Below are 21,712 nucleotides of genomic sequence, written 5' to 3' on the forward strand. Positions count from 1 at the left end.
AGTTAAAGATGCAGAGAAAAAAAAATTGAAAAGATACCTAAACAGTATTTTAAATTCCTAATCTTAAACCAAAGACTGTGTAAGAACTTATAAAGCCATTCAAAATATCTGAAATTATTTTCTTCTTAATTTGCATTTTCTTAATAGATTTTTCTTAGAAAAGATTGTTTATAAATATTTTAGCTTGTAGTTATTGGTTTGAAGCATTCCAGACAGTTCCAGAATAAGGAAATGTTCCTTCCTCTGAAGCCTTTACAACACAGGATAGAATTTTCAAAAGCAATCAAGTGTTTTAGGAGCAGGTATTTCACCGATTGTCAGTAAGACTGGCGTTTCTAATTCTTCTGAGTATTTTGAAAAGTCATTCTCTGATTTAAATCGAGCACAGCACTAATAAGTGATACTGGAGTCAGTCTTTATATACAAATACTTCTTTTGTGAGAGGAAGGGTCATGACCGAGGTGAAAATAGGAACTCTTTGCTTCCTTATGTAAAAATAAACAAACAAAACGTCCATAGGTCATACAATGTTAAGTTAGCATTAAGTATAGTGCAGGGAAAGAGACTATAAGAACCAAGGGTTGACAAAGGATCTGGAAAAGCCTCAACAGGTCGGATAGGATTGGGAAGATCACAACTAGAGAATAACAAGAAGATGATTTCATCCATTAAGATAATCAAAATATATCTGTATAACAGTCGTGAAATTTCAGGATAAGAAAACAAAGCATTTTCTACAGCTGGATTTTGGCTGCTGCTACAGTACTTTTTCTAAATTAAGAGGAAATTTTTACTCTTTCTAAAGAGAGGAATTTGTTTAGAATAGCTTACCTGACCACAATCATAGAATCCATTAGTAATGATATTACTTGATGATAAATATCCCATTCGACTGTACTTTTGGGGAAGATTGTTATCAAGTAGCTTTTCCAGAGCAGCTTCACTAAACTTATTTCTACGCTTTCTTGACAGATTAATTTCTTCTAGGATATCTAAAGTACTGATAAACAAAATACAAAGGCTAATTAATCATTAAACACTAATTAAATGTCATTATATAGCTCAGAGTTAGTTTTCAGCATTACCAAGGCCAAGATAGATTCACTTCCAAGTGTTGATCCTGTGCCCTCTGGGCCAGGAAGGGGTGGCTGTGTTGCACAGAATTCCTTCTCTAGGAAAGGAAAACACTATGCAGTGCTCAAAAGCAAAAGCAATTCCTTTAGGTAGTTTAATGCTACCTAAAGAAATGCCACTTTTATCTGGAAGGATGTTATGCACCATAGAGAACCCAGGAGAAAAAAAAAGATGTAAAAGGAATAATGATCAGAGCTGACCATATCATACAGTCCAGGCAGCCTGCCTCTCTCTCTCTCTCTTTTCATCTGCAAGGCAATTTGCAGATCCAGTTGTGGCTTATGCAATGTGTGAATCCCTCTGGTCTAAGACTGTTACTGTGTTTGGGGGAGCACAGCTGGCAGATATTTGCTAAACATGAACAAGTAGGGAAACACAAGGAGTTGTATCAGAATGGTAGGATTTTTGCAGCATTGAGATAGAGACAAATAGTAAAGTGGGGACAAGGGAGGACAGGAATTATTTTCCTAAGCTTCTTCTTGTGCTGAAACACAGAAACTGACAGCTTTTGATGTGAAAAACTTAGGAAAACTAAGAAAATAAAGAAAACTGAATCAGGAGAACATTGTATACTGCAGTTTTAAGACTCTTCAGAAATGAAAAAGAAACCCAAGAAAAAAGATGATATCTTCATATGTGTAAGAGTACATACTCAAATTTCTATCCGTGTGTGTGTGATTAGGCACACATACAGATATTCTTCATGTCCTAAGGAATCAATTTTATATATACACTATATATATATGTATATATGTTTCCATGAACTACACAAGCAGCCTCAGCTGTGGACATCTACAGTAGACTTCTGAAGGGATGAATTCAGATGAATTCCAGAGAACAAGTTTTTCAGGCAAGGCACATTACATCCTTTTCTTACAGAAGAGAGCAGTGGGAGAAGATAGTGGAGAATCAGTTCAGGCTGTATGTCTACAGCATATTGCAGATATCAGCAAGAATCAGCAAGTAACATAGGGAACAATTTTAAAGGCAAAAATGAATAAAGAAAGGCTAAGGTGTACAGCAGGGTCTAAATCAAATGACATTACAGGCACAATGGCACATTGCCCTCATATGGAAGAAAGATAAGCTCAAACCAGACAACACAGACACACCAAAAATTCCACTAAGAGAAAAAAGCCAGGAATCAAACAGAAATGGAAACACTGATACTTCCAACAGAATAGAAAAATAAAAAAAAAAAGTAAGAGAAAAACCTGAAGGATGCACAGGCAGAGTGAGACCCAACTATTCAGGGACTGAAACAAAAAGAAATGCTTCATATGCTACAAGTCAGAGAGGAAAATGTAGGTCTCTTACTCAATGTGGGAAGAAAACTCATAACAGATGGCACAGAAAAGACGGAACTGTCTGATGCCTTTTTTGCTTCAGTTTTTATAGAAAGGTTTCAAGCAGATGCCTGGCAGTAATATTAACGAGGAGGTAGAAACAGTAGTCTTAAAATGTCTAGGATAAGTTTGAGGAGACAAGGTTAGCAGTCCCTGAGGACATTTACCTCACATACTCTATGAATTTGCAAAAGCAACATTGGAATATTTATAATTGTATTGGAAAATTCTAGGCTAGATGCCTGGAGAGTGGTGAAGGGTGAAGATACTATTTAGTTTTGAAGAAACTATGAACAAGGAAATTATAATAGAGATCATTCAGCCAAATTTCAGTGTCCAAAAGAACACCATATCAAATTATTAAACCATCAGTTGGCAAGCAAAAAGACCTGAGAAATAGCCACTATGTATTTGTCAAGAATCAATCAGGAAAATTCAATCTAATCCTTGCTGCAATAGGGTAATTGACTTAACACAGAGGCAGAAGATGTGAGATATGAGCTGAATTTGAGATTTGTTTTGACTTTTATAAACCTTTTCACTTATTCCTACTTGGATACTCATGAGAAAGTCAGGGAAATATGATCTACATGAAAATAACATGAAGTAGTGCCTGACTAGTTGAAAAACTATGCTTAATGTATTATTATCAATAATATGCTGTCAAACTTGAAGGACACATGAATTAGAGTCCTGCTTTGGTACTGTCACAAAAAGGGATTAAATAAAAACAGTGCCATATACAAGATGGAGAAAATAATTACTGAGCTTTATGTGATGATGGTATGACCTCACCTGAAGTACCTCATCCAGGCTGCGAGATGGTACTTCAAAATGGCATAAAAAATTAAAGAAATTCAGAGATGCGTGATGAAATGATACAAACAAAATTTGTCTAACATTTTTACTTTGTTATGAAAAAGAAACAGAGAGGGACATGAAAAATCAGAAAATTCAGAGAGTTAAACTCAAATTGCTATAAAAAGTGGTTATTCAATCTCACTCAAAGGACAATATGATTTGTATTAAGAGATATGTAAAACTGATAACCCCCTTCTAAGTGTAAGGATATTCCAGCACTGTAACAGGTTATGTCAGAAAGTTGTGAAACTCCCTCAGGATCAGTATTTACCCAAGCCAAAATATGTCACACCTTATTCAGTCTTACACTAGGATAGATGGCTAATATCACTTTTGAGGTCCCCTCCAGATCTGAATTTCTGAGAGTCTCAGAAATTCCCTCCCAGATGAATTTAAAGTATTTGTGCAGTCACCAGAGAAGTGCCCAGTAGAGGGAGCAGGTCAATTACATATATTTTAATTTAACAGTAACAAAAAGAGTTGCTGTGTCTGAGGAGTCCCATGTCGTAATTCTTATAACCTAAGCCAGCTTTTGTAATTCAGATATCAATATATGGAACTGGGAGTTCCTAAGAAAAAGTAAAACAGAGCCACTTTTCCATGACACTTCAGCACACCTGCAGTTAACCAGAGCTTGTAAATCAAATCTAGCCTGTGTGTAGTAAGTACAATTTACTGTATATTAAACTTAGTCTAAAAGCTTTATTTCAGTTTCAAATGTATGGGCCACTGTAGTTCCCGATATTGACTGATACAAGTTTTCTTCAATATAAAGCCTAATTCAGTCACAGAAACAATAAATGTTTTACAATTCTAGACAGCTCTCTCTACAGGCTCGTATTTTGTCAGAAGATTCTGTTCCTTAAAATCAATATCACTTCATCTGTAACATCTGTGGAGCAAAAAGTAGTTTTGGCTTATCAGAAAGCTTTGTTATTCCACTATAAATATGTAAAGATTGACTTAAATTGAGTTCACTCATCAAAAATTTTCTTTTGACTTTTGATATTATTTCTACTCACCCTAGCCTGCACAGTTCAACAGCAGTTAGTTCATCACTTCCACAGACCATAACAGCCCAACAGGCATTTCTTCTGACTTCTTCATTCTTAGAATGCAGCAATTCAACGAGTGGTCCCAGCCCACCTACATTTCTTAACTATTAAAAAAGTGAAAACATCGCCACTTATCCCAGCAAGAACAGCTTGTGAAATTCACCTCTCGAAACATTCAAGCTTTGTAGAAAAGCCACACTGGGCTGAAAAAAAACATAATTTATGGAGATTCTGTGTTTCTGTGAACTCTGCATATGCTGGAGCTTTAGAGTGGTACAAGGCAGATATCCCTTCTGGCTCTGCCCTGCTTTTCAGTTATTAGGCTGCGGTGAAGAACTCGAAGAGACTATGCAACCCAAGACTGCCACAGAGAGTTACACAGCTTTTTCTGTGTTCTGGTGCCTCCTAGCAACTAATTTACATCACAATACATTTGAATTTGTATTGTATGTATGACAATCTTATTAACATCCTATTCTCTTGTGGCTACAGTATCTTTCCTATACATGCTGGAGGAAATATTGCTCATTTGGATTTTTGAAGAGAAAGACATTTTAAGGACACTGAAAGAGGTAGATTAATTATCTATGCCCCTTATTCATGTCCTAATTAATAGCCTTGACCCATGAGAAAACCCTAGCTTATGATTTATGAATGCACATAGCATCATTCTTATTTATGAGAAGAAAATACTATGACCAATTCATAAACAGCAAAGAGTTCAACTTCCTGGATGTCACTGATCAAAGGATTAATTATATTTGGAGTTTTGTCTGAAATACATTTACTCCATGCACATCCAGTATCTCATTAATCAAGGTCAGACATTGCCGTTCAGGCCTTGAAAATGGGCAACAGAACACTGAGGGAGAGTAAAGAGGACTGAACTTCTCATCTGCAAAATTCAGCCAACAGTTGCAGCTGAAAGAAACCTTGATGTTTAATGCTCCTAAATATACAGATCAAGATATAGCCCTGTTAAAGCTTATTGAAGTCACTGAAAAGCTGCAAAACATTAATTTGGTGCAAGCAAACGTAGTCGTGAAAATTCAAGTTAAAGAAAACCCTTTCCAAAAAAACTAAGCTAAATTCAGCAGAACAAGTATCACAAAAATAAGTAACCACCTAGAAAGCTCAGTACTTCTAGGTCAGACACAAGAGATTCCTGGTTAATATAACCCTCACCTCAGATCTAGAAGCATTATCAATAAACACACCCTCAAAGAGTAGTTTTACCTCAGTGCGTGCATCAGCATCACAACCAAAGGCAGCCACAGCAAAAGCTGCTTTGCTCTGCACTTGGCTGTTGGTTGAGCGCAGCGGCCCCACAAGGGCACTCATGATACCATGGCTCTGGATTCTGACACGGTATGGCTCTTGCAGGGACAGATTGCTTAGTACTGCAATGGCATTGGAAATGGCACCATCTCTCTGGGCATTCAAGGTGTTCATTAATGGCTCAATTCCACCAGCCTCAGCAACAACACTAGCAAAAAGAAAAAGGGAGGAAAAATTTGTTATTTTAGGATCATTTTTTTCTTCTTAGTATGCTGGTTTTTACCAACTAAATTAGAATTACAATTCAAGGTTTACATACATACATGTGTAGGCATCTGTACATATAAATCTGTGTGTGCATGATTTCTATGTGACTCACAGTAAGAAATTTAAGAGGCACAACCTCAGCACACAAACCAAGTCACAAACTTCTGGATTCTTTAACTTACAAGGACATAATTTCTCTCTGAGGTATTGAATAAGTCAAAATTCAATACTGAACTCTGCATCTTTTCAAAGATGCACAATTTCTGTATCTTTAGTTCCAGGCAAATGCTTCTGCAGCCTCTTATCACATCTCCCCATAAACATTCTAGCTCTACTAATGAGGATTACAGTGAACAGAGTGTCCAGATCAACTAGCCTATGGACAGCAGATCCAGTTTACATATTTGTTCTGTTAGCAGATGATATTGCATCCATGGCTGAAGGGTGCTGCCCTTCAGCAATGTTGGAGCAAATGCTCATGTGGCCAAGTCCTAAGATAGATGTGCAAAATAATCTATTATTCTATTGTTATTTCAATATATGTTAATGTTATTTCAGATAACATTGGGGAAGATGGTTGGGATTTCTTTTCTACGGAGACTCTCATAGATTTAGGTTAAAAAACAATCAAGGAAATAAAACAGCTGAAGGAGCATTACTAATGAAACAGCAACTTAGCACAAGACAGCAGAAGGTCTAAGGACCTGCACTACTAGAGGATATATAATTTTATTTAAAGCTCATCTGTTTGTTAAACAAAAGTTGGCAATATTGTTAGCAATGGAATGCACAGATGGCAAGTTGAATTTTCTTTGCAACTGCTTTTTATACCCCCTATTAATACATGTTTTCTACATCAAAACCATAAAAAAAACTCTTCAAAAAGTGTTTACACTTTTTATAAGTTTTGCTAGATTTCTGTGAACACAGTAATAAAAGAGATCTGTATGTGAAAATATTTTACTGTAACAGTACCTTACCAAAATTTGACTAATATTTGGATAACTTCCGCAGCTACAAAATAAACCAAGCTTAGAAGTATCACATACAAAAGAGATCACTATACTACCAAGGACTGTTGGTATTGATAACAAGCAAAAAAACCCATGAGGAACCCAGTCTTTTATGCAAACAGAACAGAAAGTAGAATACATGCCAACCTGTGCCACTAATAATGAAACAATTATTAAAATAATCCCAATACATGGGCAACATGATGTAGGTCTTCTGTGAACTCATCTTAGTTCAAGTATCTCCGCATGGTCAGAGAGGCGGATACAGATGCTCCTGAGCAACCTGGAATGAATGAGCAGAGCCCAACAGAGTTTGTTACTCTCATCTCTGCCTCAGGTGCAAGGCAGTGGCAGCTCTCACGCAGTGCTGGAGCATTGATCTAACAGTATCTGGCAGGCAGACAACAGTTACTTGTTTGGGAAACCAGGGAAAAAGCAGCAATCCAGGGACTGAAGGTGCAACATACAGGGTCAGTTTGGTGCTGCCTAATTAACCCTCCTGGAGCAGCAGTAACTTTAATGCAAGCACTTCAGTCTCTATTCAGAAAGTAAATCCCATGTTTTTAGATGTTCCACACTCCATCCCTCTGTCTTCCTTCAAGTAGTTGGATTTCCCTTCATGTGTCCTCCTTCCCCTTTCCTACTGGACCAGATGAAGAAGAGCTGAAAATGTTTTATTTGTTGGGTGGCTTTTATTCTTGTAGTTGTTTTGGGATTTTTAATTAGGTAAGGCCACTATACTTATTTGGTTACCACTGTCTTATTTTGCCCACGAAATTTTTATCCAAATTTTCAGCTTCAGTACTATCTAGGCTCCTGTATGTGAAGAAATTCTGGACATGCTGATTGCACGTGTAAGAATGAGCTGTACACCACATGTATCACAGGCTTGCTGGAAAACATCACATTAACAGCACATGTAACAACACCATGAGGTACCTGCTGGCACAGCTCGGGTGAGACTCACCATACACACACAGCTGCACACAGCAAGGCATGTCCATGAGCTATCTGATTTACTCCATCATGTGTGCATACACACACACTTCACCCAGGAAGGAAAAAAAACAAAACCAAAATCAAGCAGTTTCTCCTTTACAATGGATACACAGAAAATCCAGGATTTATGGGACAGATTCACTACTCATAAAATGTACCACTGCATCTCACTGGTGTAATATATCCAATATTTCTGCAGTAAGTAGAGGACTTATTATTCCTATACTACACCCAAGAATACACATATTCTCTCACAGGAGCTCCCAGTAAACATACAGTCCCTAACAGACTGGCTACAGAACAATACTCAGCACTGAATGACGTAGCCAATCACATCACAAGCAGATTTACTCTAATTTCCATAAAACCAGCAAGTAAAGAAGCACTTAATGAAAGAGCAAGGTGACGGCTCCTCATGTGCTGACCTCAGCAAGGTACAGAGCACAGCCAATTTTCTCAAGTGCCACTCAACTTCAAAAAGGTTGAGAACCACTGATTTAGAAGATCATATGTATTTACTTCTATCCTGCATTCTACTTCTGTGCAGACTCGTTCTGAATCACAGTTTCATGCATATAGTTTAATCAAGTAGCACAACTGTGACAATGACAAGTGACAGTAGCTTGTAACAAGAGTTGGAGGTAACCAATACCTTTCAGAATAAGCTTTTAAGAGGGTGTGAACATCTGGGGCCAGTGCTGTGTCCCGGTAACAGAGATGCACACAAAAGAAGGAGGAATGGGGAACCCATACTTCAACTCACTCCTACTCCACAGGCCTCTGGACAACACAGAAATAACACTGTCACCCTGGGCCACAGAAGCTGACCTCAGAAGGGAGCTGAGAGAATGAATGGGGTAAAGTTTAAGGTGCTGAAATTCCACAACACTAAGTATGGAAGTCCTTGCTCCCTTTTATCTAGGGCAGAGATATGCACTGTGTAGTTTTTTTATTATGAGGCATCAAAAGTCAGAGAATGGTTTTACCAGCTCCATCTTTGTTTAATGCGAATCAGCTCCAGACTCTCCCTGCCTCCAAAACACTCTCTTTCAGACACATCCTGCTGAGACTGTGCAATTTATCAGTGCTTCTGCTACAGAACTATATCCTCAAGGAAGAAGTGAGCCTTGGTTTAGCTGAAAAGAAATATACACTTTTTGATGTGGAAAAGGAGTATATTAAATAAATTCACAAGTTTTTTCCTCCATGTTTTGTATATATTCAAAATTCACACTTTCATAAACAAGGAATTAAAAGGTTAGGGAAAAGGAAAGGAGACAACAGCAAGAGAAGAAGAAAAAAAGGATATTGCATTGGTCACATCACCGTTTTTTCCTCAAAAGTAGAAGATATCTGAATTACAAACAGGAAAAAAAAGAAGACAAGACAGGTGTGGCAATTGCAGAGCTTAAATTAAGCTTAAAATAATTTAAATGCTAAGAATTTTAAACACATATTATGATCCCTGGAATGCCTAACCTAACAGGGTTAGGCATTTACCTTAACCAAGGTATACACAGTTCAGATACCCAAAGGACCCTAAGCATGCTCTTTAGTGAAACAGTAAAATTCTGATTATAATTGGATTCAAATTACTGTATTCAAGAATAGCTAAATTTTTTTCAGCTGTCATTGGGAAGACAAATATTAAAGGATCATAAAATAAATATTTAATTTATTCATTTTAAATATACATTGTAGTGTTAAGACATTTTCCTGAAAATTCTCTAAAAGACAATTCAAGACTCAAAGAATAAATGCTGAGAAACTGAGGAAAAACAAACATTTTCTTTACTGCTTTTCCTGCAAAAATAAATTAAAAGTTCACAATAAAATCATTACAAAAAGCTTCACGATACAAACTTTTTTTATAGACATTTTGGAAATGTGTATGAATGTCACTGAAGTGAGTATTTTGTTGCTTTAGTTGTCTGGGGTGCGATAGGAAAGCTCAGATATTGGAAGTGTGTCGTGAAAACAATCAGCAGTAAAAAACTGATGAAAATCCCGTGGGTTTTTATACTTTATTTTATTTTTAGTGCTATAAGCACTCCGCGGCAAAAACCACCTTTTTGTTGGCATCACAGGAGCATAAAAGCTCTGGTCTGTGACCAAACCTTCTAGCCATGGCAAGGAAAATAACGGATTATTTACTTAAAGCATCAGGAATGGTCCGGCTAGCTTTTCTTCCTGAAGAGAAAGTCTAGCCTAAGGGAGAAAGCAACTAAGAGTGTTCAAAGAGCTGCCAGAAAACACTGAGATTGCTCCTCAAACCCTCAACCTAAACAACCTCCGGGGGAGGGGAGATAGAGGAGAAGAGCAGTGGTACAGCTTGACACCACTGTTTACTCAGGATTGTACTAAATTTACACTAGTGAGATTGACACTTCATAAAAATGGTAAAGTAAGTTTGGTTTTGTTTCCTCTGCCATGACTGAACATAAAATGGTTTATATTCAATTATATTTTTATTCACTTCTATGCTGTTTACTCCCCCCCCTCCTGACTGAGGATTTAACACAATTTCTGCTCAGGAAAAAAATTCAAATTTTTCCTCCTCACTGGACTTCATTTTCTTCAAATGTGTTTGCAACAGCATGTTTAATTTCTGTGCAAAATTACTGTGATTGTGTGTGAGGTGCTTAGCTAGCCATTTATGCCTGTGCATAGCTCATTTTCATACATAATTGCATGTAAATTATGCATAAGAATTATGCATCTAATTACACACATTTTTTAAAATCAACTCTATCTGTGTTAAATCGCATGACTTCTTTTTCAGACAAGGCATTTTTGATCCTGCTCTCTTATGCAATTTCTGTCTGAAAAAGAATATCATAACCAGAAGTTTGAAAAAGCCTCAAGAAATAGCTTCCTTTTTATTCCTTAAATGTATCAGTATTCTTCATTAGCCTTGTTATGCCATCAGAATAATCACATTCAATAAATGTCTTCTGCACTTACCAAAAATTTCACTTTGTGATTTAATTATTTTCAAAAGCAATTGACTGTTGTAAATAGTCACTCGTATTTTATTTAAAGACTAATATTACTTCCATTTTCTTCACTATACAAGGGAAATTAATGTCAGTATGTTTATTTTGAGTAAGGGAATCTAGCACAAGAGACTCTTATCTACAATCTGGGGGCCCTTTGTGCTCCAATAAAAATATTGATGATATCAACAAACCGTATTAACTTTTCATTTCAGGAACTGAACCCCATATTCCTATTTTCTAATGATGAGTGCCTTGTTAAAACTGCAACACATCCAAAACTCAATAAACCTCACAGTCTGGACGTAATAAAACCTTAAACTGTCTGGGTTAGCAGAGACTGTAATACCAGACTCTCACTTAGCAATTCAGAGAGATCTAATGTCTATCATTGAACTCATCTGACAAAGTAACACAGATCTCAGTTCTAAAACTGTAGTATACCTAACTTAAAATATTACAGGAGCATTGGTAATGAACAAACTGCTCATGATGCCTGAGACTTTCAGTTATAATACTATTTGCAACCTTTGTAAGGATTTTCTGATATTTCTACTGTTATGTGGAAGGCATGAAATTCAACAAGAGAAACCCTTTTTTGGTCCTGAAATATCCCATGTCCCTTCTGCCAGGATAAGCTCATTAAAACAACACAATCCCCCTCTCTCCTTTTTCTGATCCAAGAAGTAGTGTATGCAAAAATCAGTAACTAGGCACAAATATTCAGTCTGGAATCCACACTGTTACAAAAGCAAAGTAAGAGGGAACATGCATGTGCTGTCAGAGCAGCCTTCATGGAGGTGGAGGTAAAGAAAAAGTCAAATCAGGGTCCTCACAATTCCTCTGGAAGCAAGGAGACCATGGTTCTCCTTCACCTTTGGAAGCACCAGCTGAGGAAGGATAAAAGAGCTGAGCCAAGTCAGCCTCTACACACAGTACTTTGGATTGTGAACTTGAGTTTTCACTTCTGGGTAACTCTTTTGTGGACAATTTGTCTTGCTACAAACTCAAGATCTTAAAATGATTTAGAGTGCTGAAATTTATGCTTTTAGCTTTCTTCCTTTAAATTACATCTCTAAGAAAATACACACAAACTACTATGTTATGATAAAATTGCTAAGGTTGTATGTCAAAATGTTAATGTTACTTGTGAAAGCTTATTTTTAGCAGATGACAGTCCAAGTGAACAACATGCTATCGTCAGTGCACAGGTTAACTTCACAGCAGGGCAGAATTAAGTTTGCATGGTCAGTCATAACCCTGAAATTTCCTTACAACACTTCAAATAAACAACTTCACACTATACTCAAATACCATGCACTTAACTAATTTAGTTTAGAAATCTACTGCAAAGAAAATGCATGTGCAAAAGCACCAATACATTTGTTTGAAATAGTTACTCATATGTAAAATAACCCTTGCCACTTTTAATTAATAAAAAGCATAATTTATCTCAGTGCATATGACTGAATGACATTGCAAAGACACACACTCAGGAGTAATCATGGTACTTGTGCCTCTACACAAAAGAAAGTTTTCTCTCCCAGGCTTAGAAGTCTCCATCCCGGAAGATAAAGTTTTCACCTGATCCCACAGAAATCTATCACAGCAAGTTACAGGTGACAACAAACATGCTCTGAGTGAAATTATCTTAACCATCCACAGCTAAGGTAAACAGTGATCATACCACAAGGCTTTGAAAGTAGGAGTGTACAAACAGGCCAAAAGATTCTGCCATATCTACAAGGAGTAAAATTTCTATGTACTAAATGTTCTGTCTGAAACTATTTTGGACCTACTTAGGTTTCCATGCACTTTAGGATGTGGTGACATGAGACTGTGTTACATAGAGATAAATGCTCTGTACTGGTCTTTGTCTTGAATATAACCCCAAAGGTAAAAAACAACAACCAAAAAAAAAAAAAAAACAACCAAAAAAAAAAAACCCCAAGAGAATGCAAACCTTTTTTTTTTTTTTTTTTTTTTTTTTAATACAGTACCTCCGATAATATGGTCACACAGTAAGAGAAAGGAAAAAGAAGAACCTGTTTGTGGCCTGAGATAATTGTATTTTACAGGGTGTAGACGTGGATGCTAATGTAAAAAAGTAACAGCACGACCCTCAAAACTCAAAAACATCCCTTTACCTTGCAGGACATTAGCTCAAAAATATAATTCTGTCACTAGGGGTCAGTATTAAAACATATTACATCTACACAATACAGCTGGCATTCTATTGTTGATTTCCTCCTTCAGAAAAACAAACTTATGTCACAAATAACTGTTAAACCACAAAAAAGACATAACCTACACTGGATCATCACCTTTTTATTCTATTTAATATAGCTCTTATTTTAGAAATTTGTGTTCCTGTTCTCATAAATTAACACATATATTCATGCAAATGTATTATCTTACATAGTATTGACACTTCAATATTTATGTGAATTAGGTTCCATCTACAGTCTTGAAAGAGAAAAGCTATTACTAAGTTTCCCATTTTCTAATAGAGAAGATTACTACCTAATGGTAGTAATCACTACTTCCTAATAATAACAGTATTTGGAATGTAAGAAAAACTGGATGTTTTTCAAATTTAGTCATTGACATCCACACTTGTCTTATAAACAACAAAAAAAATCTGTTATGTACTGAAAATCTCAGTTGAAAAAGGTGAGACACTCTCACAGGTGAAACAGATTGAGGATGTATTTTGAGTCATTAGATCCATGTATGAATTTCAGTTTGGAATAATAGATATAACACCCACTAAAGTCAAGGGAACAACTCACTTTCTCCTCACTAGGTACTGTCTATAACCAGTGAGTCTCCAGCCTGTCCTCCTACCCCAAACTACTCTCAAATCTTGACAATCTTGATACATTTGAGAAAGCATACATTCAGATCCTGCACTAATGCCTGGAACTGCCTATGTGGACATAACCTTTGCAAATTCAAATTCACAGATTCTCTGATTGATATGAAGGATTTAAGAATTAGAAAATTAAATAACATAAAGCTTGCTGACTTTGTAAATTTTGGGATTATAACTTTACTCTCTTGAATCCAGATATAAAACAGAATTTTGTCACATGACACTTATTATAAACCCCAGGAGATATATTCTGTCATAAGTTTGTCACGTACCACAATTTCCTGCAGCCCTTGGTACAGATGAAGAAAAAACATCCTTTTCCTTCTTCCCCCAGACCAAATTCTAACCGAATGCTATAAATTTTGCACTTAAAATAAACTATTTAGGACAAATATTTTTGAGGCTATTAATTAGTTTTCATGTCCAATACAAAGTTCTAAATTCCCAAGCATATGTTTTCCTTTAGTGGCAAATCCATTAGGTGCCCAGAATTCAGACATTGCCAGATTTATGAAAGCAGCTATTAGAAATGGCATTTGTGCTGAAGAAAAGAGCTGGTCAAATTAATGTCTGATTAACTGGTGTATGTGAGAGCTTATTTCTGTGTGCTACTTCTAATATCATAGTTACATTTAACATGATTATCTTATCCTAAATACATGAAAAGCAAAAATAATTTATTATACTTTAAATGAGAAAAAATAGGCAGAGGCTGAGGTAAGCCATTTGTTCCAGGATTAGATGTGTGGCACAGATCACTTATTTTCCTGCCCAACAGATGACGCTGCTGTTTCTTTGTTCATGTGCAATTGTTCCATTTGTGCATCACATCCATTATTGAAGTGACTGCCCCCACACTGCCCAACGCCTGGACACAGCAAAACTGGAGAGCTTCAGAGATTCTTTAAATGGCATTTTGCTGTCCAAATAACTGTATACACTTTCCAATAAAGCAAGTTATTGCTCTAGATTAAAAAAGGGCATAGAAAAGATGGATGCAAATACCCAGCTGAACATAATTCTCTTTTTTCCAGAAGCAGACCACAGAAACAAATTCTGACATATATATATCAGGGATGCCCTCAGAGCTATGTACATGGGATATTAAACTGCAATGGACTTCACAATTTTATTTTTACTGACTCTAATTATTAACAAGTTTACAAGGATTTATCATCAAGATTGATTAGCATTAAAACTCTGTCCTTATGGTAGAGTTCTTATAAAAGCATATTCTGAGGGTGTCAGCCTGTAAACTAATGAGGCATTTGACCACTGTATTTTTTCCTATGGGCTATTGAAGTGAGATACAGCATCAGCTCTGCAGCAAAAACTTAAATGCTGAAATATTTTAGAAGTTATTTATATTAATTGCTATGTGTTCTGGTAGAGATCCTATTGAAAATCCACGTTCTTCAGTAAACCTGAAAACTCAAACCACTTGTATGAGACTCATGTCCTCTACTGCTCTAGATTTTTGGTTAAAAGACTACGGGAAGCAGAGTAATTAATAAATTTATTTATTTTTGTCAAACCGAGGCTGCTTGAGGACCTGTGTCAAATGACAAGCTGGTCTCTGTCCCGTTCATTGTGAACAGGTGTTCTAATTACCAAACCCCCACCATATTTGACACCTTTATTAGCTCTCTCAGTTGAGAAACAAAGGATTGATTGGTAGGGGTATAGAACTACCCTTTCATTGCTATGTGGAAGTACCTAAAGGTCAAGGTTAATATACATTAGTGGAGGGCAGTATTGCCTATTGCCTATGCTGTTCTTGTGCTATTTATCAGTGGAAGACTTTATCTTTATGAGCTACCTATGGCAGGAGCTTTAATTACACAATTCCTTTAATTTGTTTTTTTTTTTTTTTTTCCATATTATATGAAAAGCTAGCAGCGCTTTTTGACATTCCTAACAAGAACAAGGAATCTCCAGCAAAAATAGCAACATTTTATATCCTCAAATATATACTGTACCAAATAAAAAGGAAAGGTACACATCCTTCAATCAATATAACATTAGAAAAATGTTCACGAAATTAAATACAGCAGAACACATGCATATGAGTACAACAAGGCTGAATATTTAACTGGCCAGTAAAAAGTGAAAGCACTTACAGCAAATAGTCTTCCCCACCACTCAACCCATTTTGCTCTTGCCACATAAGTTAAGGTCCACCTGCCGCTACTACCTTTCTGATTTTATATTCTTGGAGGGTTTATAACACGAATCTAATACATAACTGATAAAAGGGCACTAGTGTCATCAGTTTCATTTGACATCAGAATATTGTCAACATAATCACACGGAGAAGTTACATTATTATAAAAGTGCATCAGCATCTTCATTATTTATACACTTATTTTCAATGTCTACAGGACATACAAATGAAACATTCTAGTATGAAATACGATTATGGTAACTCAATCTGGAATTAATTTTCTCCAAACTATTTTTTTCCCTATTATGTGAATGTAAAATAAATATGGGCCTGATAGTCAGTCAGTGAGCTGGAACTATACCAATTTGTATCAGCTAAGGGTTCAACACTATGTATTCATTTATAGATCCTAGTCACACTCAGACCCTTCTATGACTTATTAATGGTTTTGATTTAGAAATGAAGCTTTGAAGTAATTATATAGTCACATGGAATTCATCCAATATACATATTTAATGTAAATTATTGCTTCCTGATTTTCACAGAAGACCTCTGATTAGATTATCTGGTGCTTCCATATTGTACTTGAAGCTGGATTGTGAGGAGAGAGAAGTATATGTAAGCCACCTTTACAATTTCCTGACTCTGCCCAGCAAGAAACAAATACGGACTTCATTATAATGCAGAGGAACAGAGACAGCTATTTCCCTGCCTGAGGTCTCAGAGAATTGTTCCAGCAGTTGAGCTAAACAATGTCCTGACTATCTCCTTAGCAAAAAGAAATGGAATGAGTTGGCATAAGCTGCTATACCAACTCAAAACTCTCCAGAGATTCCCCTTTTCACAATGTGAAACCTCAAAGGGCTGCACTACGAAAACCAGCTGTAGTGGAGCTGAAAGTTTGACCTCTGGACTCCAGCACTGTGCTCGTTTTATGTGTGTGTGACTCCCACTGACACCAACTGAAGAGCCCAGTACATGAGGAGAGCAGAATATCAGACAAAAAAACCTGTACTATGTGAATCTGAGAACAGAGTATTATTCTCTTGTGTAAAATTATTGCTCTATCTGGTAACATAAAGTGAATACTAGTGACTATTAGAGCTGAATCAATAAATTGAAACAATTTATTTTGTGAGTTATTTTATTTTTTCACTTCAAAGAATTCCTGTGACTTGATTACAACTTTAAAGTATATTCCAGGAAACTTTTAAGGATTTTTGTTTGTTTGTTTGTAAGTTACATGTGACTGCTCATATACATCACACTACTCTGTTACTTTTTCCTGAACAGACTTTTTCCTGAATAGAGGCATAGAAGAATGCTGCAACTGACAGTAGAATTTAGTTGATACAATTGTTTCAGAACATATAGTGAGCTAACCACTGTTACCTTTGTTAGTAATTTTGGATTCTGAAGGTACACTTCTTTTCTTTCAGAGAATGCACTATAAGCATTCTCTATTACTTGGGAAATTATTTTTAAAAAAAGGAAGAGCACAACAATGCCATTTGGGAGATCTATTTCCCTCAAAAAATGGATTTAGATCAGTCAAAAAGGTTGTATGAACCATTAAGTTTTAAAATACATCAATGATTTTGGATTTAAAAAAAGAACTCCACATCAAATGCTTTAGATTATAAGGCATATTTTGCTCATATGTTCTCTTCAAAACATGATTTATATCTCTGCTTTCATTACATCTGCTTCATACCTTTCCTCAATGAAGCAAATGTTAGCAGAGACAGCAGAACTCTCGTAACACTGATGAGAACCAAGCTATTACAGGTGACTCAAGCACCAAAAAGCACCTTATAGTCAAATTCAAACAGACCTGCCTTGTAGGATAGGAACAAGATGAAGCATTCTTTAAAAATCAAAATAATATCACTTCAGATTAGTGTTTTAAATAATAAATTAATTATTGCACACTCACCTTGCATTTCTAGGACTGGCTGTTGTCAAATTAGTTAATGCTGTCACTACAGCTTCTTTTACCTCTTCATTGTCACTGCTTAGCAACTGTACTAGCTGGGGAATCCCTTTGAAAGAAATAATTGTATGTATGAATATTTAAATAAAGGACGGCAGTCTCCAAATTGTAGTATTCTTCTTATAAATAGAAAAAACACAAATTCACATTTCATCCTTTCCCACCTTACTTACCCTGGAGTCCAAGGACACATTTACTGTCTAGATTTTCACACATGGCAGAAATGGCTTGGGAAGCAGCAACTTTAACTTCATCATTGTTAGTATCCAAAAGGCTTAGGAGAAATTTCTCAACCTCTTCCCAATGAAAGATTTTTCGTATTTCAGCTTTAAATGAGAAATAATAATGGCATTAATCTGCATGTTTTCCATGACATGAATTTGATTTCATTTTATTGTTGGAAATATTTGGTAACAGAGACACTAGCCACTTAGAAATGTGGACAAAGGACCTGAGCCAAATCCCATCATAGAGCATCCTGACTTGGAAGGGAGCCGCAAAGATCATCCAAATCCAACTCCTGGATTAGGCCTCATTGAACTCTGAACCAAGACCAATTAATGACTATTAAACACAGTATAAACATAAATACCTCAACAGAATGCAAAGTTTGTTCTGTGCAAGACTTTAAAACCACAGAATGCATACAAGCTTGATGGAAATAGCTTTGCCAATCCAACAGATCATACTTACTCAGGATTGTGCTGAACTTTAGTTTATACTAACAAAGTCTAAATGCATAAAATTCAAGCATATACCAGTAAAAGTACAATTGAACTTGGTGAAATACCAACCACTGTATAAAAATAGCCCAAAAAAGACAAGGAACATTACAAAGAAAATTATAATTTCCGCACAGCTTGTAGTTCTTCATTAACTCCCACTTTGCAGAGAATTTGAATTTTGTTGTCTAGCACAGTGTTCAGTGCTGACCCTACACTGCACTGACCGGCAGCAGTTGCAGAAGGACAGAGAGGTTCCTTCCTCTGCAAAAGTAGCAACAGACACCACCAAAATATCCACAGACATCTGTATGAAGATACCAATAAACTGATAAACTCCCTCAGCCCCAAACTAGTGAGATCAGAAATGCAAGTGTTTCTTAGAAAGATCTCTGAAAGAAACTTTCTCCTGCAGAAAGGCATTAGACAGCATGGAAACTCTACAATGATGAGGCAATAAACATTATGAATAATTTAAACCAGACTAATTACATGCTGCAACTTGTGTCTATATAGTAGAATTTTGGAATGTACTAAAGAATTTCAGGAACTGAAAAGTCAGTAGGACTTCAAAATATTTAGAAATTTTACCAGTGCTTTCTACTGTTCTGAGGGATCATTCCCTTCTTTGGGCTGATGTCCTCCAAATAAATAAAAAATTAAAAGAAAAAAAATCATAAGTATTCTTTTAGATAAATCTGAATGTGTAGTGAATAAAAGTAAACAAATACAAGTCTGCAAAGTCAATGAAAAACAAGTTTGATCAAAAATGTAATTAGAGCAGAAATGACTCAAAACAAAAAGGTGAGACAGGTGCAGTCAATTTCTCCTCTTCAGTTTTAAACTTTTTTAGAATCCTCAGATACGCAAATGAAATCACAAAACAAAGATGCAACAACGATGCAACAAATAAAACAGAGGATTTTAAGTGTCAGCAGAACTTTGGCCACAGCCTTGATGCATGTCAGCCAGCTCTCAAGAGAATGCCTCAGTTGGGATGAGTGACTATTTTGACAAGTTATCAAGTATGTTGCTGGCCTGTTGTGCCAAGGTAGTCATAATCCCTAATAACGTTCTCTAGAGGTTCTTCATGCCTCAGTAATTTGTTTATTGTACAGCAAGTTATATATTTGTTTACAGATTTTCTCAAAAAATATTCTTGCTTTTCAAAGCAGCTATGATGGTGGGTTAGAATTTATTTTAAAGACAATTTATGCTCATATGAAATGATAATATGAATAAATAATTTGAATTAGTGAAAATAGTAATTTAAAATACTGTTTAAAAACAGACAAAATGAATTTATAATAATGTGGAAAAACAGATCTTGAATTTGAACTTATGATATGAAAGTATATTTAGGTAGTTAGATCAATGAAAATTATTAATATTTCAATATCTAGGTGCCAATTCTATTTAAGAGATGAACATTTTCTGCTGATCTCTCTGTGTGTATGAGGTGTTTCTTTTGTGTCCCTTACTACAGACTAGAAAAGCACAACTGAAAAGCATCATTTATACTGAAGTACTTCATATGTCAGTGCTACACCATTTTTGCACTGATTAATTTCCTGACCCCTAAGTAATTTGAATACATTATTTTAACATGAAGGAAAATCAAGCCCACTACCAAAAGAGTTTGGAGTATCAACCAGTTCTGTCCAGATTTTTAAGCATTGACCCCATAGTAAGACACCCTTTATTTTTCTATATATTTTCCTATTTCTCCTTCTTAACCAAAAATTATGATCTGAGTTCTACTGATTACTATTCAGGTCACTGTCATCACCTTATGGAATTATTTACACCAATTTCAAATGAAAAAAGTTAATGTTAAATACACTGATCTTGAGTTGGGATAAGGCAGATAAACAAAGATCTCTATTATGAAATGCATTTGTTAATCAGGCTGCAGAGCATGTTCTGTGTGCTTCCCTTTGAGCATGGGATGCATTGAGATACACAGAAAGAACGTGGAGAGCTTCAAACCAGAAATCTGGCAGAGCAAGTGTGATCATCACTTTCTCCATAAACACTCCACAGCATTTTGTTGTTGCTGGTGTGTCTGGCATTGTCAAGGGAAAATCAGGCTCTCCTTAATCAACAGTCCAGATAATCCACTCACAGACATTCAATAATTTATAGCATTAGATTATATTTAGCATTCTGAAATGACTGCATTATTTGTTGGGCAAGGCAGGAATCACAGTATAATTCACCACTGTAATTCTGAGCATACAAAACAAAATCATCAATAAATTAATATATTAAATTCAAAATTATGTTACAGAACAAAAAAGAAAATTCAGGGACAAAGGCATAATGATTACATATAGAAATATGATCCATTTTAATGTACTTAAACAGAGCAGCATCCTAGAGATGCTATTTAGAGTTGAATATTATGTTTATACCATGTAATTTATTCTGATACTGAGAGTAACTCTTAAGGGATAAATATATCTTATAACAACAACACTAAGTTACAGGAGTCCCTTTCCAAAGGGTTGAAAGGGACATAAAACAAAACTGCTTGCTATGATCACATCTATCAGGAAAAAAAAACCCAATCCAAAACCAAATTCCATCTGTCAACAATAATAATTTCAAAACCAGATACTGCAGTATACTCAACTGCCAGGATTAAAAAAACAGCTAGATACATGTTCTGTCATAGCAGAAGTAGGTTTTTCATTCCAATGATAAGCAGTATTTTTTTTCCCAAGGATACAGGAAATGTTAGTAAATTGCAACCATGATTATCAAACCTGAAAAATGTGGGTATAGCTACGGCAAATTTAATTAAAAAGTCACTACAGAACTAAGAACTGTGTTGCATTATACTGGATTCACATCAAGGCAAGTACTAAGGCACTGATGTATAGTATACATTAGTGCTGCATTTTGGATAGGCTGTTTAGTATGCTTAGAACCAAAATCCAATCAAACAAACAAAAAATTAAAATATTTCTGTTTTATTTTTGCACTTGGGCTATTCCTTATAATGGC

At 35.7% G+C, this 21,712-nt stretch overlaps 1 protein-coding gene across 2 annotated transcripts in view; it reads right to left on the reverse strand.

The window, feature by feature from the left end:
• Positions 1-21,712, reverse strand: part of ARMC3 (armadillo repeat containing 3) — a 52,129-nt gene that overhangs the window by 13,852 nt on the left and 16,565 nt on the right. For both annotated transcript variants that reach the window (XM_066323357.1, XM_066323298.1), the window contains exons 8-12: positions 18,155-18,307; positions 17,925-18,030; positions 5,633-5,882; positions 4,364-4,500; positions 832-1,000 (exon numbers count right to left, since the gene is read on the reverse strand). In XM_066323357.1, coding sequence (XP_066179454.1) covers positions 832-1,000; positions 4,364-4,500; positions 5,633-5,882; positions 17,925-18,030; positions 18,155-18,307 — 815 coding nt within the window. The remainder of the gene's footprint in view (positions 1-831; positions 1,001-4,363; positions 4,501-5,632; positions 5,883-17,924; positions 18,031-18,154; positions 18,308-21,712) is intronic.

Source organism: Sylvia atricapilla, chromosome 1 (genome assembly GCF_009819655.1).
Source record: "Sylvia atricapilla isolate bSylAtr1 chromosome 1, bSylAtr1.pri, whole genome shotgun sequence".
Lineage (NCBI taxonomy): Eukaryota > Metazoa > Chordata > Aves > Passeriformes > Sylviidae > Sylvia > Sylvia atricapilla.